Source organism: Aquarana catesbeiana, linkage group LG06, assembly GCF_042186555.1.
Source record: "Aquarana catesbeiana isolate 2022-GZ linkage group LG06, ASM4218655v1, whole genome shotgun sequence".
Lineage (NCBI taxonomy): Eukaryota > Metazoa > Chordata > Amphibia > Anura > Ranidae > Aquarana > Aquarana catesbeiana.
Genome location: NC_133329.1, coordinates 145,697,373 through 145,722,839, shown reverse-complemented (window position 1 = coordinate 145,722,839; position 25,467 = coordinate 145,697,373). Strand labels below are relative to the sequence as shown.

Sequence of the window (25,467 nt, the reverse complement as noted above, 5' to 3'; positions counted from 1 at the left end):
GCTCTCTGAGTTCTTTTTTTTTTTTACAATTTACTGTTTTACTGAGTGCCATAAGTATAGCTATTACTATTAGCCCGGCACTCCGGCATCCCAGCTAGGGGTATGCTTACATAGCACCCATGAGTTTTTTTTAGCTGCTCTCCCCATGGCTTTTCACAGAGCACTTTGCATTTTGTGAACCTTTTCAAAAAATCCAGAACTTTCTGTTAAAGGGCAGAGAAAAGGAGGGGTGGGCAGAGCAGCTGCTATGTAGGAGAGTCTTATCTCTTATCTCAGAGTAGTATAATGAAAGCTATACTAGCAGCGCTCAGTAAACCAGTAATTTGTAAACAAAATAGAGACATCCAGGAGGTGGCATATACCTCCTTGTGCTTAATTCATTGGATGCCAGCAGATTTGAAATACCTTTTTTTTTTTTTTTTTTTTTTCCTGGAGTTCTTCCTTAAATACTGTGTATCTGTCATCTTAAAATTTTGTATCAGTACACTGTAAAAATGTGATCAAATTTGACAGTTTTAAGTCAGGAAACCTTTATGAAGGCCAGTGGAAGAATAACAAGTTACATGGAGCCGGGAGGATGAGGTGGATTATCTCCAATGAAGAATACATAGGCCAGTGGGAGAATGGCATACAGGTACTAACATATTCATTGCTTAAAAATATTCACTGTTCCATCCCTTCTAGCAGTAACTATTATTATTATTATTTCAGGGTTTATTATTCAGGGAAAGATATACCAGTACTACTGGCCACAGCCACAGTAACGAGTAACTCAAAGTTTGATTAAAAATTTTGTTTTCAAACAAAAAAAAAAAACACATTTCAAAACCACCAATTTGCAATTTTGTTTTGTAGATAAAGTTAAAATTACATACCAGAACTCATTAATTGTTTTCTGTAACTTTGGGACCTACACTGTTTAAATCTAAATAGGTTCGCCCCATCTATTCTCTTCATTTTTTTTCTCTTCATCTTAAATTAGAAGAAATGGCCGCACACCACTGTAGATCAAAATCCTCTTTATTTGGACATCCCAAAATTACAGGCATCAGAATACTGGACAGATGCGTTTTGCACACTTCACGTGCGCTTAGTCATTACCATCTTCATTCTCTTCATCTGCTGGCGTGAAGTGTCCTATGTTACTAGGGGTGCAATGGATCAAAAAACTCACGGTTCGGATCGTTCCTCGGATCAGGAGTCACGGTTCGGATCATTTTCAGATCAACAAAAAAAAATCTCCCCCACTGTAATATCCACAATCTCCCCCACTGTAATATCCACAATCTCCCCCACTGCTGTAATATCTAGTTGGCAGGGTATTGGCAGGGTATGGCAGAGTATTGGCAGAGTATGGAGGGATGGCTGAGCATGGATGGATGGATCACAGAGCAGCACTGTGGGCACTACAGATCCAGCCCACAGCGCTGCTGCCATCCAATCTCTCCCCTCCACCGTACAGATCAGTACACAGAGGGGAGAGAGGAACCTTTACAAGTGATCGCTCTGTCATTTGACGGAGCGATCACGTGGTAAACGCCCGCCAAGTGTACCAAGATGGCCACCGCTCCGGAGCTAGGCCGAAGCCGCGGCCTTTCCTAAGGCAGCGGCGCACGCCGCGGAGCGCATGTGTGCCGATCCGAACAGGTTGAACCGTTCGGATCACGGATCGGTGACGATCCGTTGCACCCCTATATGTTACACAACGCGTAAGGGGAACTGCCTCTGTCAATTTGATTTGTAAAGGTGAAGGAGCTGCAATCCTGATCCTAACTCAACTGCCTGCTGAGTCACTAACCTGGGACAGGCAAGTATAAAAAGTATAAATACTCATTTGCCTGCTTTTTCCAAGTCAGTGATGTACTAAGAAGAGAAGTCACATTTGGGATGCTCCTTTAAATACTAAGTCAGCCATAGCAACTGCTATATTTTATCCTGACTTAAAGGTAGCTTAAAGGTAGCTTCTGCAAATTTATGGGTACTGTGCACATACACGGGTCGTTATTTGGCACATTTGGGTGGAGGTCTTTTTTAGCATAAAGTAAAAAAAATGATGGCTGTAACAGTTGCCTTTCTAAAGTTTTTACCTTTTTAAACAGAATGGCCATGGGACCCATACCTGGTTCTTAAAGAGAGTACCTGGATCACAGTACTCCTTGAGAAATGAATATGTTGGGAACTTTGTCAATGGTCAACGTCATGGACATGGTCAATATTTCTATGCCAATGGCGCAATGTATGATGGAGATTGGCAAAACAATAAAAAACATGGCATGGTAAGTGATGCAATCAGATATCCTAGCAATTAAACACATGCATAAACGTGTTTGAAGGCATAACCGTTCTTTTTTGCCCATAGCATTGATCAGATTGTCCTTTTGGTTATTGCACCACATTCTGGGAGAATATCATTGAGAATATGGTTATCGTGGACAGTAAGATGTATTCCTCCTTCAGACACAATTATGCATGCAACCCATTTTGTATATTTATTTTTCAGATTTTATATTTTAAAGGTTTAGAGTTTAATACAGTACACATGACCAAAAACAAGTGAGACGGGAATTGCCAACCCACAAGCTGGGGGAATAAAAGCAACAATAAGGTCCCTGCAATTCAGACCATAACAAGTTGCTGTTTTGAGTGGGCTGTGGGGGCTGGGGCATTGCTAAATCTCCTGCTTATTTTTCTTTTTTTCGAATAAGCCAGCAAGATGATATCCAATTGTCATAACTGCAGCCATCTCTAATGAGCAGGGCCCTCTGATTCCTCCTGTATTAAATTGTATTGTAACTGTACTGTCTGTCAAGGCACTCTCAGCTTTCTGCAGTATGCTACACAGCATGGAACAGGTGACATTAAATGTATCATCATGCATAACTCATTATTTTTAATAATCCAGATAGAAGAGTGTTTCTTACCAAAGTTTCATTCCGCATAGGATTATGGGAACCAAATGAAGGGGATATGGACTGGATCTCTGAATAATTAAAAAAATAATTAGAACAGGATTGTCAGCATTACTGAACGTTAAATCAAAGTGCAGTAATCAACTTCATATCAGATGGCAATTGTGTCAGCAACTGAACCTTGATTCCTTTACTAAATATGATAAAACCCATATGATTTTTTTCCAGATGTTCTGTTCCCAGTAATCAATATGTAAAATAAAACTGAGCTAACCAAGCCATTTACACATTCTAAAGTCATACTGGTACCCAATAGGAGATGTGATGATAATGATTTTGAAAGTCTGGTGAACTTGGTATGGCACATATTGGGCAGTCTTTAGGGGGTCTGTAATCATAAAAAGTTTAAGAACCCCTGCTGTGAAAAGACACAAAAAGATTTGTCTTAGATATAAGGAAATGCAAAAATGTTGCTATAAGCATGTAAAATAGATTTGTATCGCTGGTAGATTTTATCTACCGCTGATAGGTAAATTTAGTGGGTCGCTTATTATAGGAAGTTAGATTTGCCTCTGTTCCAGCTTGGCTGACGTTGCATGCAGTTCCACATTGTGCCGGTGGGTGTCGTTGTCACCATCGGCAGGTGTTGGAAAAGCAAATGAGTGCTCCTCTGTCCCGCAGATAACTCGGTGGAGGTGGCCCTCCGAGTTGCATTCTGGGAGAGGGTATTTATGGGACAGACGCCATGTTTTAGGGTTCGTTTTCAGCCACCTGCTGGCCCTCCTGGCCGACAGGTATGCACTAGAAATACCCCCCCCCCCGGTCCTCCGTACTGGAGGCCCGCGTCGCTGCAGCATGTGGGTGGGCCCAGAAGCCTGTCTGGGGCCTACCACAGCAGCGGAGGAATGGTCCTGAGCTGTCTATCCTGAGTGAAGAAGCTGGAAGATCCCAGGGGAGGACCCGTCATGGAAGGATCATGCAGAGTGCTGGTCTGGAGAGAGGCCTGGTGACTCGGTTGGAGGACGCATTCCGAAGTAATCTTACAGTATAGTACTGCCGGGTTGGCTTAAAGGTTCAAGTACTGTATCTGACATTCATCACAAACCAATACATCCTGTGGCAGAGGATCGTACGGGTTTTATTCCAAATAAGTCTGTGGCAGAGACTTTTGTTCGTACTACGTGCTGGCTGCTAGACAAGTGAGAGGTGTCTATCCAGGCGGGCAAAGATTGAATCCTACGAAAGGGGGACTATTCAATTGCAAGTGTTCAATTACAAAGAATGTTCTGAAGAAATGCAACAAAGGCATTTGAACTTCCCTACAGCTTTCCTACTACCTCTTTCCTGCTACTTCCCTTGTTCGTTTTATTAAAGCATTCGAAAACCTACTCAGGTGTTTGGTGCTTATATCGTCCAGAGGTAAACTCAACGGAACCCTAGACCCGGTGCCGGTGAAACAGAGGTATTGAGAGTGAAGGTAACAAGCCCACTTAAACCAGCAGCTCCACCGAGAGTTATTGCTAACAGATTCAAAAGTTGACAAAGAAACTGTCACTTCCTTATAATAGACAGGACAGGTTAAGGTCATTGGATTGGTTATTGGATGAGCACATTTGCCACTTGACTTCTGAAAGTAGTAAAAGGTAATTTGGTATTTCATGGTGCTGGCATTTACTTAAACTGAAAAATAGGGGGGTTGTATTGTAGTCTAGAACATTTTCAGGCTTGTCAACACATAATAAAAGTCCTTAAAAAATAGTCCTAAAAATCATAGCCATTGACATGTGAAGGTTTCCCCATTGTATTGTGTTTTTCTTTTTCAATAGTAAGAAATATGTTCAAATGTATCTTTTTTGTAGTACGTGGTTTTTTTTTTTTTTTTTTTTACGTTTTTCTCTACACTCTGAAAGAAAAAGTCTTTTCATGTATGTTGCTTATAAATGTTTGCTCTGTGTATCTGCTCTCAATATACACTGACTTGCAACACAGCATTATTTATAATTTTGCCTTCTGATTTTTAGGGCAAGTTTGTTTTTAAGAATGGGAGAATCTATGTTGGTGAATTTGCAAATGATCAAATATCTGAATACCCAAATTTCAAATATGATAGAGTGAACACTCCTGATCTGAGTGGGATTCGTACCCAGAGTCCAGGCGGAGCAGGTGAGCAGTATAAGAACAAAATCATACAGCTATATAGGACTTAGTTTAGTGCTACCCCCACAGGAGCCACAAGTAATTTGGGTCTCTTTCCCTCACTCAGAGCAGCATACAGTGGCGAAATAAATTATTTGATTCCCTGCAGATTTTGTACGTCTGCCCACTTACAAAGAAACGAAGGGTCAATAATTGTTATCATAGGTGTATTTTAAATGATAGAGACAGAATATCAGCCAAACTTTCAGAAAAACACATGATACAAATGTTATAAATTGAGTTGCAGTTCAGTGAGTAAAATAAGTATTTGCTCCCCTATCAACCAACAATAATTCTGGCTCCCATAGACTGGCTACAGTATGTGCTCATGTGGTACACAGATTAGTCCTGTCAATTTAAGAAGGTGCTCCTAACAACAACTCCTTATGTGTATAAAAGACACTTGTCCATAGAATCTCTTTCTTCCATTCAAACCTCACCATCATGGGCAAGACCAAAGAGCTGTCAAAGGACATCAGGAAGAAGATTGTAGACCTGCACAAGGCTGGAATGGGCTACAGGACCATCAGCAAAAAGCTTGGTGAGGAGGAGACAACTATTGGAGCGATTATTCGCAAATGGAAGAAATACAAAATAACCAATCGCCCTCAGTCTCGAGCTCCATGCAAGATTTTGCCTCATGGGGTAAGGATGATCATGAGAAAAGTGAGGAATTAGCCCAGAACTACACGGGAGGAGCTTGTGAATGATCTCAAGGTAATTGGGACCACAGTCACCAAACAAACCATTGGTAACGCACTACGCCGCCATGGGTTGAAATCCTGCAGTGCCGGCAAGGTCCCCCTTCTCAAGAAGACACATGTTCAGGCCCATCTGAAGTTTGCCAATGAACATCTAAATTATTCAGAGAAGGATTGGGAGAAGGTGCTGTGGTCAGATGAGACCAAAATTTAGCTCTTTGGCATTAACTCGACTCGTCGTGTTTGGAGGAAGAAAAATGCTGACTATGACACTAAGAACACCATCCCTACAGTCAAGTACGGAGGTAGAAACATTATGCTTTTGGGCTTTTTCTCTGGTAAAGGTACAGGCCGACTTTGCCGTATTGAGGGGCTAATGGATGGGGCCATGTTTTGTAAAATACAGAGGAGCTAGCAGCCTACTCTAAACTAGGCGGGTGCTACAAGAGTATCTAAGCAAGAATTGTTATTCTTGTCCATAAAACCACACAGTCACTTTGGCAGCAGGTGGAGCTTGATGCTTTACACGACACTCTCAGACAAACTAAAAAAGGGATGGCGTACAAGGCAGTCTAGACCAACAGCCCTAATATGCTGCCAAGAACAATGACCTACAGGTGTCTATGCACCTTGGAAAAGCTGGGAATTAGACACAATAGATAACCTTATAGGAAATGCTTCACCGTTTCTCATAATTTAAATATTCAAACATGGATGTTTAGAGATGTTATCTAGGTGAATTGTTTTTTTAATTGTGTTATTTATAATCATTTGACAGGTATATTAAACTCCACACCAACAAATTCAGGGATACCAAGTTTAGCAGGGTCCTACATCGAGCTTGACATAACATCATTATTGAATACATTTCCAGAGAATGAACGATCAGAGGAGTTGAAGCAGGTAGACTATTATATAAGAACACATTATGAATGTTTTATAAATAATAATGGAGGCTTAGTGGCATTGCTTTTGGATTGTAAGTTACCTCATTAATGCACACGCCAAAAAAAAAAAAACTGTTGTATAATCCAATAGTTCCTAACTAGTGGCTCAGAATCCAGGTGGGGATTTCAGCTCCCTCTGTTTTTCCTGTTGACAGCCTATGCATATTTTTTTTCTGTTTTTATAAGGGAAATACCTGTCTTTCCTAAACACCAGCTCATTACACAGTTTTTAAAGCCAAGGCTCGCTAAAGTATTTCTTTAAAATGTAAAATTTCTGTAGACGCTTTCTATTAAACTAAAGCATCCCATAGATTATGTAGTTTTCTTTCCTTCCATCACAAGAAATGAGAAGAAACTACACCAGTACAACCAGGCAAATAAATTAGTAGGCAAACAAAAAGCTCTAAAAAAAGAAAAAAAAAAACAGATTAGTTCAGCGTTAAACTATGCCCACGACAAGGGGATGATGTTACTTGCACCTTGTGAAAAATAAAAGAAGTAATCTGCCAGAAACTAATTTGTAACCTCAGCACAATCTACTGCCATTAGCATAAACAATATTTTTACCTCTTAAAGAACAGTAGAACCTGTCCTCTGAACAGTAATACCATTGGTAGTCAACACAGCAGAAACTGCTCTCAGGAGAGGTACAAATAAGAAATGCAGATTTAGACAATTAATTCGTGGCTGATCTTAATGGTGTAAGAATAAAAAAGGGACAAACATTTTATTTATGGATTTTAAGGGGTGGAGGTAATCCACCTATATGTTGTCATAGAGTGTACAGGAAATGTCACATTTTTCCTGTGTGTGTGTGGCAACATTCCCCTCAAAATGTTTTAGCAGGGGCAGACCTAAACTCGAAAAAATAAATGACACAGGTGGAGTACCTACTGCTCTGCTTCTAATGCCCGGTACACACTATGAGATTATTGGACGAATGATCGTCCATTTTTGTTTGCATGCTAATCTCAGATCAAATCTGAAGAGTTTACTAAAGTCACGAAAATTCTCGTACGACAGGAAAAAAATTCGGAAGTCATGTCATGTGTTGTAATGCATTTGTATTGCATTTTTGTGCCATCTGGCATCATACGAAAAAAAATTTCATGCATGTCCGATAAAATATTATCGAATGAAATGTCCTGATCGTCTCTCGAAAGCTCTGTACTAACAATCCAATTATCGTACGAATGCTTTGAAAGCGATATTTTTCGTACAATTTTCTAATCGCGTGTACCGGGCTTAAGTTATACAGTGCCTTCAAAAAGTATTCATACCCCCTTGAAATTTTCCACATTTTGTCATGTTACAACCAAAAACGTAAATGTATTTGATTGGGATTTTATGTAATAGACCAACACAAAACGGCACATAATTGTGAAGTGAAAGGAAAATGATAAATGGTTTTCAAATTTTTTACAAATAAATATGTGAAAAGTGTGGCGTGCATTTGTATTCTGCCCCCCCTGAGTCAATACTTTGTAGAACACCTTTCACTGCAATTACAGCTGCAAGTCTTTTTGGGGATGTCTCTACCAGCTTTGCACACCTAGAGAGACATTTTTGCCCATTTTTCTTTGCAAAATAGCTCAAGCCCTGTCAGATTGTATGGAGAGCATCTGTGAACAGCAATTTTCAAGTCTTGCCACAGATTGGCAATTGGATTTAGGTCTGGACTTTGACTGGGCCATTCTAACATATGAATATGCTTTGATCTAAACCATTCCTTTGTAGCTCTGGCTGTATATTTAGGGTCGTTGTCCTGCTGGAAGGTGAACCTTCATCCCAGTCTCAAGTCTTTTGCAGACTCTAATGACGCGTACACACGACCGAACTTTCTGGCAGAAAAGGTCCGACGGAACAAATCCGTCGGACATTCCAATCATGTGTGGGCTTCATCGGACCTTTTCTGTTGAAAAATCTGACGGACCTTAGAAATAGAACATGTTTCAAATCTTTCCGACGGACTCGATTCCTATCGGAAAAAACGTTCGTCTGTATGCTAGTCCGATGGACCGAAAACGACGCAAGGGCAGCTACTGGCTATTGAACTTCCTTTTTTAATCCGGTCATACGTCATCACGTTCGAAACGATCGGACTTTGGTGGGATCGTGTGTAGGCAAGTCCGTTTAGTCAGAACTCCGGCGAAAAGTCCTTCGGAGTTCAGTCCGACGAGAAGTCCGCTCGTGTGTACGTGGCATAAGAGGTTTTCTTCTAAGATTGCCCTGTATTTGGCTCCATCCATCTTCCTATCAACTCTGACCAGCTTCCATGCTGAAAAAAATGCATCCCCACAACATGATGCGTTCAGGGTGATGTGCAGGGTTAGTTTTATGCCACACATAGCGTTTTGCTTTTAGGCCAAAAAGTTAAATATTGGTCTCATATATTACCAGAACACCTTCTTCCACATGTTTGCTGTGTCCCCCACATTGCTTCTCACAAACTGCAGACAGGACTTCTTATGGGTTTCTTTCAACGATGGCTTTCTTCTTGCCATTCTTCCATAAAGGCCAGATTTGTGGAGTACGCGACTAATAGTTGTCCTGTGGACAGATTCTCCCACCTGAGCTGTGGATCTCTGCAGCTCCTCCAGAGTTACCATGGGTCTCTTGGCTGCTTCTCTGATTAATGCTCTCCTTGCCCGGCCTGTCAGTTTAGGTGGACGGCCATGTCTTGGTAGGTTTGCAGTTGTGCCATACTCTTTGATTATCAAGGAGCCAGGGGCATAATTGTGAACAAGGATGCCTGTGAAAAAAATGTCTATAAATTGTATAGATCTGGCCACTGCTCCAAAACTCACAAGACCAAATGAGAAACAAAGACATTCCAACACAGGGAGTGCTGTTCCTGTATATTAAAACACAAGATGAGTGAAGTAAAAAGTATCAATCTTTGATAACAATTGTATCCATTCATAAACTTAAAGTGGATGTAAACCCTCACATATATCCAGTGAAGTGAACAGCCTCAGATGATACACAGAGATGAAACAAATCTCCCTACATAAGTTTTACATCTATATCTGCTTTTTTCACATTTATATGCTGTTTAGAAAGTGAACAACCTGTTAGAATTTTCACTTCCTCGTTCCCCTGTAGCATAGTTGCCAACTATGTAAAAAAAAATTATAGGGACACTTTTTTGGCTGTAGGCGGAGTATTATTATTAGGGGCAGGGCATCTGTTTGTAGGCTTGGCATGGCAAAAATAAAAAAGCCGCGCTGATGTGAAAAATGGGCGTGGTTTACGTGAAATGGTGGGTGTGGCTTTAATGGGCGTGCCTCAAAGGGGGTGTGGCTAGAGTCTGAAATGAATGAGGGATGGAGGGAGAAAGAAAGAGGGAGAGAGAGAGAGAGAAAGGAGGGAAGGAGAGAGAAGAAAGGAAAGAAAGGGGGGGGAGAGAGAAGGAAAGAAAGAGGGATGGAGGGACAGCAGGCCCAGATCTTACACCACAATAGAAATGTGTATTCCAGAGTTTAACAAATCAGCAGATAAAGATACTCCAGCCTGAGAGGAGGAGGATGTCATTTTTCTCATTTACCAGGTGATCCAGGCTTTGTTGTTTGTCCTCCCCCCCCCCTTTTTTTGGGGTTCTGCCTTGGAAGGAACACGAACTAAGCAGCTTGTTTACCCTGGACTCCTTGGTTCCAAGTCAGTCCTTTATTACAGGACCTCTTCCATCAGTTAAAAACACGATTTTATCTACCCTCTGTGGTCATCAATTGATCCTCCGGCTGGGGTTGCTTCTTGATCTAAATAGCTTAACTACTTGAGTTTTTATTCAATTTGCTAGCCCAATTATTTACAAGACCTGCATACAGTGGTTTGCCCAATACCCTGCATGAATGGTGGCCAGTGCTCTTCCAACAATCACTGCCTGTGCCCATCTGAATTCACAGGAAGATTTTGTCAGTTCCCTGCTGTACCTGGAGGTAGTGGATCACGAAGCCAGGGTGAGGTAACTGAAACAGAAGGAATAGAGCCATCATCAGGAAAACATGCAGTATATGCTGTGCAAGTGATTACTAGATGTTGGAAGACACCCGCTGGTGGACACTGGTACTGCGATCCAAGAGACCGATAGCGCCACCAACGGGTAAACCTTCTCATGACAGTACCCCCCCGCAAAGGAGCGAACTCCAGACGCTCCAACAAGATGAAATTGTCCAAAGTTCATGGCCTCAAACCGAACAACAGATGAGGGCACATCAGGCTGGCCATCGGGTACATCAAACTGGACAGCGGGCACATCCGAGCAGACAGCGGGCACATCCGAGCAGACAGCGGGCACATCCGAGCAGACAGTGACACCGTAAGGGCAGGTTGGATCACAGGCACCGGCTCAACAAACTGGGTAACGGGCCCCGGTTCAGCGAGCTGGACACCGGGCACTGGTCCGGCAAGCCGAATAACGGGCACTGGCTCAACGGACTCCGGTTCAGCAGACTGGGTCAAGGGCACCGGTTCAGCAGACTGGGTCAAAGTCACCGGTTCAGCAGACTGGGTCAAAGTCACCAAAACTCCAGGCTGACACACAGGCACCGAAACTCCAGGCTGACACACCAATATCAAGACATCTGGCTGGAAGGCAAGTAACAAGACACCAGGCTGGAAGGCAGGTACCAAGACATCAGACTGAGAAGCGGGCACATCAGACGGGGAAGTGGAGACATCAAGCTGGAAGGCAGTCACCGAGACATCAGGCAGGAAGGTGGGCACATCAAGCAGGAAGGTGGGCACATCAGGCTGGGAAGCGGGCACATCAGGCTGGAAGACATGCACCAAGACTTCGGGCTGGAAGACAGGCATCAGGACATCAGACTGGGAAGCGGGCACATCAGACTGGAAGGCATGCAGCAAGACTTCGAGCTGGAAGACAGGCATCAGGACATCAGACTGGGAAGCGGGTACATCAGACTGGGAAGCGGGCACATCGGACTGGGAAGCATGCACCAAGACTTCGGGCTGGAAGGCAGGCATCAGGACATCAGACTGGAAAGCGGGCACATCAGACTGGGAAGTGGAGACATCAAGCTGGAAGGCAGGCACCGAGATATCCGGCTGGAGGGCAGGCACCGAGACATCGGGCTGGAAGGCAGGCACCGAGACACCAGGCTGGAAGGCAGGCACATCAGACTGGAAAGCGGGCACCGACTGGAAAGTGGGCACATCAGATTGAAAGGCAGGCATCGAGACATCAGGCTGGAAAGCGGGCACATCAGACTGGAAGGTAGATACATCAGGCTGGAAGGCAGGCACCGAGACTTCGGGCTGGAAGGCAGGCATCAAGACATCAAACTGGAAAGCAGACACATCTGACTGCAAGGTAGGCTCATCAGGCTGGAAGGCAGGCACCGAGACTTTGGGCTGGAAGGCAGGCATCAAGACATCAGACTGGGAAGCGGGCACATCAGACTGGAAGGTAGACACACCAGGCTGGAAGGCAGGCACATCAGGCTGGAGGGCAGGCACCGAGACTTTGGGCTGGAAGGCAGGCATCGGGACATCAGACTGGAAAGTGGACACATCAGACTAGAAGGTATTCACATCAGGCTGGAAGGCGGGCACCGAGACTTTGGGCTGGAAGGCAGGCATCAAGACATCAGACTGGAAAGCGGGTACATCAGACTGGAAAGTGGACACATCAGACTGGAAGGTAGGCACATCAGGCTGGAAGGTGGGCACCGAGACTTTGGGCTGGAAGGCAGGCATCAAGACATCAGACTGGGAAGCGGGCGCATCAGACTGGAAGGTAGGCACATCAGGCTGGAAGGCAGGCACCGAGACTTTGGGCTGGAAGACAGGCATCGAGACATCAGGCTGGAACAGGTTGATTGGTGTGGAGGCAGGTTGGGTTACTGGCAGGATGATGTGGGTCGGGAAGAACTTTCATTTCTTTTTTGGTTTAGCCACTGCAGCTTTGTACGTAGGTGCAGGGTCGTAAGAGAAGTATATAGCTGGGCAAAAGGAAGACCAAGGAACAGTGGCTAGAAGAGGGTTCTGTGGGGTTGTTACAGGTGGAGGAGAAGAGACAGGTGGATTAAAGGCAGGATAGGTGCAGCACTTGGAGACTGGGTAGTAGTATTTGGTAGGGAGCTGAGAAAACTGGGCTGTAGCTGAGGTTGCCATGGGTGACGGGGAGATAGATTTGTGGGAAGGCAGGTGTTTGATAGCAGGGCTGGAATGTTGAGGCTTAGCTAAGTGCAGGAGATCTGACCATGTCCGTAGCACAGGTTGAACAAATGCTGATTCACACCCGGCCTGACTAACCAGGGATTGCACTGAATGGATGCAATCAGACAACACCTGCTGTGGACAAGCGGAATAATGTTCTATAAAAAAGGCTGGATCATCTTCTAATAACTATACCAGGGATTCGACTTGGCCATAATTGAAGGGGGGAGAAAAATCATTGCTCCCTTTGGGAATGCATGACAGGGCTGGTTTTGCACATAACTGGATCAGGGGCTGAACATCTTCAAATGACATATACCCCTGATCCACTAGGTAATGAGCTGATCGGATAGTTTCCATCAGCTGGTCACTAGTCCACCCTTTCAAAATCTGGTGACAATATTCACCATCATCTTCTGCCAGCAGGGATTAATAACTGATTTCATTGAAACCCATATTAACAGAACTAACAACCTGGATGGTTCCACAATGCAGCCACGTCTGGTCAGGGATGGCCTTGGTATACTGTCAGGGAATTTAGTAGACCAGACTGTGTGGACTGCACAGAGGAAACCAGAAACACATGTAAGTGAAAAATAAGGGTGTTTATTATTAAATGGGTACAAATAAGTGAAATATATACAGTGCAAACCAAGCACAGACCCACAAACAAATGGTATATACAAATGGATGGGAAATACCGTAATCGCAACAAAAGCCGGGCCGAGGTCATACACAAGGAGGTCAGTCAGATGGGAAAGGACGGGGAACCAACAGGACAGGGAGAGGATGGATAGGCTGCAGGGCAGGGATCCAGGGAAACCAGGAAACCGGAGGGACAGAACAGGATGGGCTCAGGATAGGGATCGGATTAGGTCAGGACAGATGCAGGCTCAAGGACACGATACAGGCAGCAAGATTAGGGCACAGGGAGAGAGTTACCAAGGCAAGCATGTGAGGGCTTGCCAGGTATTTATAAGGCTGCAGTAATTGACCTCATGTTACACCTGAGCGCAGAGGGTACTGTCTGCTCCACACTGCCGGAGTACACCCGCTGGTGGACACCGGTACTACGGCCCAAGGATGCAACAGTGCCACCAGCAGGTGAGTCCTCTTACTACAGGTCCTAGGTGTTGGAAAACACCCGCTGGTGGACACTGGTACTGCGATCCAAGAGACCGATAGCGCCACCAACGGGTAAACCTTCTCATGACACCTTTTATGTTAATACCACCATTTTTATGTCACTTTTTTTTTTGGCACTTATATTGTTAATTATTGTTAATTTTGGTACACCATGGACTTTTTGATCCTCATTTATTTGTACTAATTTTCATACATTATATTCACTTTCTGTAGCGCTGCTCACGTTTTTATAGTTAAAGATACTCCAAACACCTGGTGTTAGCGCTGCAATCATCCTGGCACCATGGTTGTTATGGTGTCAGGATGATTGAAGCACATTATTTCTATTATTACATTGTAATATAAAATGAAATCATTCAACTCACCATACTGCATAATCAGTGGGACCCCTGAGCGTGTCACCTGCCACCAGATACCATCAGGTGCCCCCAGCAGAGTCCGTCCTTGCATCAGGTGCCCCCAGCAGAGTCCGTCCTTGCATCAGGTGCCCCCAGCAGAGTCCGTCCTTGCATCAGGTGCCCCCAGCAGAGTCTGTCCTTGCATCAGGTGCCCCCAGCAGAGTCTGTCCTTGCATCAGGTGCCCCCAGCAGAGTCTGTCCTTGCATCAGGTGCCCCCAGCAGAGTCTGTCCTTGCATCAGGTGCCCCCAGCAGAGTCTGTCCTTGCATCAGGTGCCCCCAGCAGAGTCTGTCCTTGCATCAGGTGCCCCCAGCAGAGTCTGTCCTTGCATCAGGTGCCCCCAGCAGAGTCTGTCCTTGCATCAGGTGCCCCCAGCAGAGTCTGTCCTTGCATCAGGTGCCCCCAGCAGAGTCTGTCCTTGCATCAGGTGCCCCCAGCAGAGTCTGTCCTTGCATCAGGTGCCCCCAGCAGAGTGTGTCCTTGCATCAGGTGCCCCCAGCAGAGTGTGTCCTTGCATCAGGTGCCCCCAGCAGAGTGTGTCTTTGCATCAGGTGCCCCCAGCAGAGTCTGTCCTTGCATCAGGTGCCCCCAGCAGAGTCTGTCCTTGCATCAGGTGCCCCCAGCAGAGTCTGTCCTTGCATCAGGTGCCCCCAGCAGAGTCTGTCCTTGCATCAGGTGCCCCCAGCAGAGTGTGTCCTTGCATCAGGTGCCCCCAGCAGAGTGTGTCTTTGCATCAGGTGCCCCCAGCAGAGTGTGTCTTTGCATCAGGTGCCCCCAGCAGAGTGTGTCTTTGCATCAGGTGTCCCCAGCGGAGTCCGTCCTTACATCAGGCATCCCCAGCAGGGTCCCTCCTTACTTCAGGCATCCCCAGCGGAGTCCCCTTCTTACATCAGGCGTCCCCAGCGGAGTGCCCCCTTACATCAGGAGTCCCCAGAGGAGTCCCTCCTTACATGAGGAGTCCCTCCTTACATCAGATGTCCCCCTTACATCTTGTGTTTCCCCCACTGGAGCCCCCCTTAATCAGGCGTCCCCCTATTGGAGCCCCCCTTACATCAGGCTTCCCCCCCCATTGGAGCCCCCCTTACATCAACCGTCCCCCCATTGGAGCCCCCTTACATCAGGTATAGTGGTGTCTCCGCCGCCATTCCGTTTTCCCCGTTCCCCGAGGGGGAGCAAAATAGAGGCCACGTGGCTACAATAGAAATTAAGCTGCGGCACTCCCGCCCCTTTCCATAACAGGTCAGAGACGGACCGGCAGCGGAGCGGGGGGTGGGCGGCACCGCAGCTTAATTTCTATTGTAGCCACCCGTGTTCTTCTTCTGGTTTTCTTAAAAATGGCGGCCGGCAGAGACATTGTCTCCGCCGGACGTGGACCTATAGCGGCGGCGGCGAAAAATCTGAAAAAACGGATTTCCAGGGACACAATAAAATTGGGAAAGGGTCTAAATCCCGGGAATGTCCCGGGAAATTTGGGACAGTTGGCAAGTATGCTGTAGGAGTGAAATATTGTTAGACACTGTGAGACAGCTGAATGGAGGAAAGGCACACACCCCCTCTCCACAAATGCAGAGCTTGCCTCTGAATTGTGCAGCAGTCTGCTAATCTATTTATAGCAACCTCCTCTGACACATAGGTCCATCTCTGGGCCTCTGAGAGCTTATCAAAAGTTATCAGGCTGACTCACGGCTGGCTTAATCTTTCCATTTTTGGATGATGGATTGAACAGTGCTTAATGAGATGTTCAAAGCTTGGGATATTTTTTGAAACCTAGCCCTGCTTTAAAATTCTCCACAACTTTATCCCTGTCCTGTCTGGTGTGTTCCTTGGCCTTCGTGATGCTGTTTGTTTACTAATGTTCTCTAACAAACCTCTGAGGGCTTCACAGAACAGATGTATTCATACTGAGATTTAATTATACATAGGTGGACTCTATTTACTAATTAGGTGACTTCTGAAGGTAATTGGTTCCACTAGATTTTAGTTAGGGGTATCAGAGTAAAGGGGACTCAATACAAATACACGCCACACTTTTCAGATATTTTATTTGTAAAAAAAATTGAAAAACCATTTATCATTTTCCTTCCACTTCACAATTAATTGTAGCATGCCAAAATGTAGGAAAATTTCAAGGGGTATGAATAATTTTTCAAGGCACTTCATGTTCAATCAGGAGAATAAGGGTAAGTTTGTTAGGGCTGGAGCTAGTAGACAGCATAGTAGTAGACAGCATAGTAAGGGTAAGTTTGTTAGGGCTGGAGCTAGTAGACAGCATAGTAGTAGACAGCATAGTAGCTGCTCTAACATTTCAAAGTGCTAAAGCTACCAATGAACACCATAACTGCGAAAATTAGAAAGTTCAGTTACCTTACCTTTATCTAACTTCTGTGCATGTTAACCCCTTGTGATAGCAAAAAGTTAAGTAAAAAAAAAAAGTGTTAAAAAACGAAAATATAATAAAATAAATAAAAACAACATTTAAAGCGGGGGGTCCACCTATCTATCGTTTTTTTGGGGTTTTTTTAGTTCATTCACAAACTTTTCTTCTCAGCATTACATACTCACATATTGTGTGTAATATGTCCGCCTGTGTCAGATTTCGTCGGAAAGAATAACTTCTATTATTCACTGCAGGCAGTTTCCATCTTCATTGTGGGCATTTGAAGCCCAGAAGCATTTATTTCCTGGATGTGGTGAATGCTGTGCTCCCAGCATTCACCGCTCGTTCCCGCACATGCTCAGTGGCATCCTGGGAAGCCTGAGACTAGCTACCAGGAGTCTGGGAGAGGCTAGAAACATGCCTACTCCCATGGCAGGAGAACCAGGAAGTGCAAAGAAGAATAGAAAAATAAAAGGTGATTACGGCGATTTAAATTTTTTTTTTTAAATGCATGTAAGCATCTAGGCAAGGAAGAGAATACATACAGATATTGTTCAAAATTTGGGTGGAACTCCGCTTTAAAAGCAACTCTACCACCCTGTGCACACAAATATGACCACGAACACACGTGCAGGGCACACGTGTATGTAAACGACAATTGCAGAACACATATTGAGTACTGCCGCATGCACCAGGGAGAGAGAGAAATAATTCTAGGTCGCTTAGTTATGGTTACAGTTAAACTAATGAAATGTAAAGGCATTTAAAGTGTCACCTGCTAATAATTTAGGTACTATAGTTTTTTGCTGTACTTTTTATTGAAAAAATAGGATTTTTATAACCTCTTACCTGTAATATCCTTTTCTTGGAGTACATCACGGGACACAGAGCCATAGTTATTAACTATATGGGTATATAGGCACCTTCAGGTGATGGACACTGGCATAGCCAGTACAGGAAGTTCATTCCCTATATAACCCCTCCTCCTGCCAGGAGTACCTCAGTTTTTGTAGCAAAGCAACATACCTAAACCCCAGAAAGAGGGGAGGGACCTCTGTGTCCCGTGATGTATTCCAAGAAAAGGATTTTACAGGTAAGCTGTTATAAAAAACCTATTTTCTTTATCGTACATCACGGGACACAGAGCCATAGTTATTAGCTATATGGGATGTCCCATAGCAATGCTATTTGAGGGGAGGGAGACACAACCCGTAGGGCACCCCCATACTTGAGGACCTATACTCCTGCCTACAGCACACTACGCCCAAAGGCGATATCCTCATGCCTTCTTACATCCACCTGATAAAACCTGGTGATTGTACTGAAGACCAAGTTGCGGTCTTACAGATCTGAGCCATGGAGGCCTGGTGATGCACTGCCCAAGAAGCACTAACTGCTCTGGTTGAGTGTGCTTTGACTTGAAAAGGTGGAATCTTACCTTTTTAAACCATAAGCCTGAATTATAACTTGCTGAATCCACTTAGCGACAGTGGATTTCGACACTGCCTGTCCTTTCCTAGGACTTTCTGGCAACACAAATAAGACATCAGTCTTCCGGATCTGAGCAGTCGTCTTTAAATAGACTTTGACCACTCTCACCATATCAAGACAATGTAGTGACTTCTCTTCCCTAGAACATGGTTTTGGAAAAAACGATGGCAGGACAATATCTTGGTTCAGGTGAAAACCAGAGACCACTTTAGGCAGAAAACTTCAATGAGGACGCAACATGACCCTGTCCTTGTGAATAATCAAATTAAAGCTCTTTACAAGAAAGAGCAGCCAATTCCAAAACCCTTTTTGCTGAGGATCTAGCAACCAAGAACACTAACTTCCTTGTCAGAAGGACTAAGGGAGTATGCTGTATCGGTTCAAATGGTTGTTTTTGTAACACTGACAAAACTAATGCCGCGTACACACAACCGGACTTTATGGCATACTTTGCCTGGTGGACTTTTCGACGGACTTTACGACAGACTTTCCGAATAAACCGACTTGCCTACACACCATCAAGCAAAGTCCGACGGATTCATACGTGATGACGTACGACCGGACTAAAACAAGGAAGGTCATAGCCAGTAGCCAATAGCTGCCCTAGCGTCGGTTTTTGTCTGTCGGACTAGCATACAGACGAGCGGACTTTTCGACCGGACTCAAGTCCGTCGGATAGATTTATTATTATTATTATACAGGATTTATATAGCGCCAACAGTTTACGCATCGCTTTACAATATAAAAGGGAGACAATACAGTTATAATACAATAAAATACAAGAGGATTAAGAGGGCCCTGCTCAGAAGAGCTTACAATCTAATAGGGTGGGGCAGGTGGTACAAAAGCTTGTAACTGTGGGGAATGAGCTGGTGGAAGTGGTAGGAGATTAGTTGGAGACGTGATGGGCTTTCCTGAAGAGATGAGTTTTCAGGGATCGCCTGAAGGTAGCAAGAGTAGGGGATAGCCGGATAGATGGAGGTAGCAAGTTCCAGAGGATGGGAGAGGCTTTGGAGAAATCCTGGAGACGAGCATGGGAGGAGGAGATGAGAGGGCTTGAAAGCAGGAGGTCTTGAGAACAGCGGGGAGGTCGATTTGGGTGATATTTGGAAACAAGATTAGTGATGTAGCTTGGGGCAGAGTTGTGTATGTCTTTGTATGTTGTGGTTATTTTTTTGAATTTAATTCGCTGGGTGATTGGGAGCCAGTGTAGGGATTGGAGTAGAGGGTTGGCAGACACTGAGCGGTTGGTAAGGTGGATAAGTCTGGCAGCAGCATTCATGATAGACTGAAGAGGGTATAGCCTATGGAGAGGTAAGCCAATGAGAAGGGAGTTGCAATAGTCAAGGCGAGAGATAACAAGGGAGTGGTTTCATTTGTTAAAAAGGGGCGAATTTTAGAGATGTTATGGTGCTGAATTCTACAAACTTTTGACAACGATTGGATTTGAGGCTGAAATGACAAGTCAGAGTCGAGGATTACACCTGTTTAAACTAAACTAAGTTAAATTAAACATGTTTCAAATCTAAGTCCATCAAACTTTTGAGAAAACAAAGTCCGCTGGAGCCCACACACGATCGAATTGTCCGACGAAATCTGGTATGCCGGACCAAGTATGCCGTAAAGTCCGATCGTGTGTACGCGGCATAAGTTCAACTCCCAAGGGTTCAAAGGTGATCTGACTGGTGGATTAAGCCGCATCACCCCCTGCATAAAAACCCGGACCAAAGAATGCGAAGCAAGTGGTCTTTGAAATAAGACCGATAAAGCTGAGACTTGGCCCTTAATAGAACTCAAGGCCAGCTTCATCTCTACCCCTAATTGTAGAAAGGCATGAATTCTGCCTTTATACTTCTGAGGGTGCCAACCCTTGGACTCACACCAGGAAACATAAACCCTCCAGGCTCTATAATATATAGGTCTGGAAGCTGGCTTCCTTGTATTAATCAAGGTAGAGATAACTGACCCGGATAGCCCATGTTTCTTCAGAATGTGGGTTTCAATAGCCAAGCTGTTAAATTTAGAGTTTTTAAGGTAGGATGGAATATCAGCCCCTGTGAGAGTAGGTCTGGCTGTAGTGGAAGGGACCATGGATCCTCCACCGCCATCTTTACAATTTCTGCATACCAGGACCTTCTGGGCCATGCTGGGGCTACCAGAATTACCGGCTTTCTTTCCAGCTTGATCCTGCAAAGAAGTTGTGGCAGCAACTGAATAGGGGGGAATGCATAAATCTGTGAGAACTGATCCCACGGGGTCACCAACGCATCTGTTCCACATGCGAGTGGATCCCTTGTCCTGGACATAAAGTTGACCAACTTCATGTTGAACCTGGACACCAGAAGATCTACGTCCGGAGTCCCCCATTTCTGGCAAACAGCCTGAAAATTGTGTGGGTGAAGAGACCATTCCCCCCGGGAGCAACTGCTGGCGGCTCAAGAAGTCTGCCTGCCAATTCTCTACTCCCGGAATGAAAACTGCTGATAGGCAGGGAAAATTCCTTTCTGCCCAAGTTAGGATATGGTTCACCTCCTTCTGTGCTGCGAGACTCTTGGTGCCCCCTTGATTAATGTAAGCCACAGCTGTGGCATTGTCGAATTGGATCCTGACAGGACAACCCCGTAACCTGAATGTCCAGGCCTTCAGAGCCAGAACCACTGCCCGAATCGCTAGAATGTTGATGGGCAAGCAAGGTCCTTTTTGGTTCTTGACCACTGTCCCTGGACAGTTCTCTTTTTTAGCACTGCTCCCCAACCTGAAAGGCTGGCATCTGTCATTACCACCTTCCAGAAAACAGGTCTGAAGGATTTTCCTTTCAGCAGATTCTGGGTTACCAACCACCAACTGAGGCTTTGGTTACCAACCACCAACTGGGGACCCTTGGGGACAGCCGCATTGGCAAGTCTAAAGCTTGAATTGTTTTGTTCCAAGCAGACAGGATACTGTTTTGCAACAGTCTTGAGTAAACATGGGCATAGGGAACCGCTTCAAATGAAGCCACCATCTTTCCTAACAACCTCATGCAAAGGCGAATGGAGGGATCTCTTTCCAACCTGACCATGTGTACCAGCTCTCTTATGGCGTTGATCTTTGCCTGAGGCAAGAACACCTTTTTCTAGGCTGTGTCTATGATCAGACCCAAGTACTCCAGCCTTTTTAGCAGTTTTAAGGAAGATTTTTCGAGGTTGAGAATCCAACTCAGATTCTTCAGGTATTTGGTTGTAATGCGCACGCTTTGCTCCAAACGGTCCACCGACTGGTCTATTAGCAATAGATTGTCTAGGTACGCCAAGATTGTTATGCCCTGTGCCCTTAACCTGGCTAGAGGTGGAGCCAGAACTTTTGTAAACACCCGGGGTGCTGTAGCTAGCCTGTAGGGCAAGGTTACAGACTGAAAATGATGCTGTTCTACCTCGAATCGCAGAAACCTTTGATGAGCAGGAAATATAGGGACATGCAGATATGCATCCCTGATGTCAATAGACGCCAGACATTCTCCTCCTTGTAGGATAGAACAACCTGATCGACTCCAAAAAGAGCGGATCTTCAGGAACTGATTTAGATTCTTTAGCTCTAGAATGGGTCTGACATCTCCATTCCGTTTTGGCACCGTAAAGAGGTTTGACCAAAACCCCAAGCCTTGCTCTTCTGTGGGGATTTGTATGACCACCCCCTAAGCCAGTAATCAGTCTAATGCCCGAAACAGAGGTTGCCTTTTCCCTGGATCTTTGGGAATGTTTGACCTCAGAAAACGAGATGGTGGAAACTCCCGAAATTCTAGTTTGTACCCTAGAGTTACCATGGAGATGACCCATCTGTCCTGAATGTTCTCTTGCCAGACTTCTGAGAACTGCAGAAGTCTTCCCCCACCCTGGCGAGTGGGGGCGCCCCTTCATAATGTGGCTTTAGAATTCTGTTTTTCAGGTTTCCACCCCCGGACTTTTTTTGTATCTGGGCCTGACCCTGAGGCTTTCCTCTAGACTCTGACGGCGGAGGCCGTCGCCACTGCCTAGAGGCGGATGCCCCTAGCGCAGGAGAAAAAGTCAGCTTAAATGAAGGGCGTTTATTCCTTCTCTTAACTGGCAAAAGAGGACTTTTCCCACTTGAAATCTTTTGGATGTATTTGTCCAAATCATCCCCAAATAGCCGATCCCCATAAAAAGGAAAACCGGTCAGGAGCCTTTTGCATGGTGCTTTGGCTGACCATTTTTTTATCCACAGGATCCTACGCATGTGTACTAGCACAAGCACAATGCAGGACGCCTAGTGAATAGAATCTTTAATGGCGTCTATGGCAAAACATAATGCTCTTGGTAGTTTGGCCAAATCCCGAGCTTGCTGTACAGGAACCTCCTTAAGGGTCTGTCTAAACTGGTCCTTTAGGGATTGACAGATGCCTATTGCAGCAACTGCAGGCTGAGTAACCGCACCTGCCACAGAAAAGGAGGATTTTAACAGGAATTCCAACCTTTTATCTGTTGGATCCTTAAGTATTTGTGCATTGTCTACTGGACAAGTTAGACTTTTATTCACACTGGATATAGCAGCATCAACTGCTGCTACATTCCATCTTTTGGTGAATTTCTCCTCCATGGGATAGAGTACTGTGAATCTCTTTGGAGGGAGAAAATGCTTATCCGGGTGATCCCATTCAGCATAAATAAGCTGTTCTAGTAATGCATGGACAGTAAACGCATGCAAAGGCTGTGAAGGTTTCAAGGAACCCAAGGAAGAAACTGAACTTTCAGCTGACTCCGTTACGGGTAGCTTGAAAGTGGAACGAACCATCTCCGTAAGAGATTGTACCAGAAATTTCTCAGATTGCGAGGCTGAAAAGGGTTCATCCACTGTTGTTTCCTCTGTAGAGGAGTAATCGGTTTGTCTTTCCTCCTGATCGCCTGAGGGTAACACCTCATCCTCTAGCCACTGTTCCCTTGGTAAAGGGTCTAAGGTGGGGGAGGGGTATCTACCACGCTTCCTATCCCTTTGGATGGAGGATGCAATTAAAGCCGCTAATCTTCCCTCTAGCCCCAACAGGGCGGAGAAAAAGGCATCTTCAGTCACGTATACAGTCACGTATACAGATGAGAGAAGCAGCTGCACCACCAATTGGTTCCAATGACTCACCCTGGCTTGCCACACCTGGTATTTTAGGAGAAGATGACAGTGTGGAGGCACGACTGGAGTTCCCAGCACCTGGGGGTGAACTTTTTGGTACCTTTTTTGAGGTCTTTGTGGTGTCCATTTTGGCAGACATAGTCCTAAGCACAAGAGCAGAGGCACTAAGTAAATGCGCTACTTGTTGAGCAATAGTCTAGCAATACAATGCCGCTAATAAAGTTCAGCTGGGTGCTGAGTAAAATGTATTTCCTTTTACTGGGAAATGTCTGTATGCAGCGCCTTACGTGCCCCCACCGCTCCTGTGTTCTGTGTGACCAGACTGCTTTACTCTCCAGCTATTAGCTGAGGAGAGTCTGTCTTCTGTGCTCGGCGTCCCCAGTCCTGCGCCTTGTGTACTCGTGGACGCTACATCCCGCACACAGCGCCACGCCTGAGCCATGTCCCCCCTTTTGTTTAAACTTCCAGCAGTCCATGCGCACGGACGGCATTCAGGTCTTTCTGTGGGGAAACATAAAATCAAGCATAGGGAAGCAGCCGCACCCCCCAGGGGGGGTAGGGGGGGAGTACAAACTGCTGTTGTACCTCCCAGCCCCTTAGTTCCCCCAGAGTGGAAAAAATGCTGTATTTAGCAAATCTTTTCCTGGATGAGGACCCCCTGATATATGCTGCTGGCTGAGACCACACATATGCTGTTAGCTGGGACACTGAGCTGAACTGAGAGGCAACGTACCAAGGTATGTGCATTTACTCCCTCTAGTGGAGACTTAAGGCATGACAACATTTTACTTAAGGAAGAAAAGCCATAGGTGGACTTTTTACAGTTCCTAGGCTTATTCCCTTACCTTATCCACGCTGCAGGATACTGCTGTGACAGACAGATCCAAATTTCACCCATCGCGGTGGGCTGTGTTAGCAAACCTTCAAGGACTGGGTCCCTTTTTAATCGGGGTTCCACTCCCTTGGACCTGTATAGCACCCCGCCAGGAAAAACTTTAGGTAACGTGAGCATGACCAAAGCCCTGGGTCCCGGGGTCTAGCCTTGCAAGGAGAGGTGTTAAAGGCAAAACCTTGTTCTTCCTATACGAGGCCCGGGTACCATCCACTTTGGCCTTAGTGGCACTTTGGATGGATCCGGTCTGTGGAGGCTATTTAAATCCAGCAAGGATCCCTCCAGTGGAGCTCCTCAGAGTACATCTTCACTCGTGACCAACACCTTAGACACTGGCGAAAAAACTGAGGTACTCCTGGTAGGAGGAGGGGTTATATAGGGAGTGAACACCTGTCTTGGAGAGCTGTGAGTTTGCTGGGGCTGCTAAAATAATCATCAAGGACTGTTAAAACCTTGGGATAAAGACCCATCCACGAACTGGTGAACAAATAAAATGTCTCCAACAACATTAAAAGTAAAGACCAGGGTTACCAAGGATTGCTACACAGTGGCAGATACTGTGACCGCGCAGTACCCCTGGGGGGGGGTGAGGCTTTTTGGTGAGTGCATTCATAATAAGAGCACGAATAAAGATCACCAGCTGTCAACTAAATAAGAAGTTTTTCAAAAACATCATCTTCTTTTAAGCACTGGACGTTTTATGAGCACAAGTCACTTTGTTTTATAACAAGCACTGGACACTTCACTTTTTTTGTGCATTTTTTTTGTGCATATTTAATTTCGAGCCATTTTTATTGGAATATGTATTATCTACTATAATATGTTATTTATCATACATTGCACATAACCAATTTTGTTTATAACTTACCAGAGGGTTTAACACACTACAAAGATTTCAATTACACCGTTTTGTACCATCACTCATTTGGTCCCATTACACTATCTGTACTAGAACACTTCTAGTCTATTTTATTCATACACTTTGTTTTCTTTACACACCGGCTTGCTAACACTTTTTTGAGCAGCGGGTTACAGAGGTTACAGGGTTAACACATTCTGGAATTTTTAATATCTTGATGCAGTTAGCCTTCAGCACATTATTTTTATAATTT

At 45.0% G+C, this 25,467-nt stretch overlaps 1 protein-coding gene across 1 annotated transcript in view; it reads left to right on the top strand.

Moving 5' to 3' along the window:
- RSPH10B (radial spoke head 10 homolog B) overlaps positions 1–25,467 on the top strand; it is an 88,690-nt gene that overhangs the window by 38,458 nt on the left and 24,765 nt on the right. Inside the window, exons 7-10 of the mRNA XM_073591012.1 lie at positions 514–634; positions 2,100–2,276; positions 4,931–5,072; positions 6,585–6,709. Coding sequence (XP_073447113.1) covers positions 514–634; positions 2,100–2,276; positions 4,931–5,072; positions 6,585–6,709 — 565 coding nt within the window. The remainder of the gene's footprint in view (positions 1–513; positions 635–2,099; positions 2,277–4,930; positions 5,073–6,584; positions 6,710–25,467) is intronic.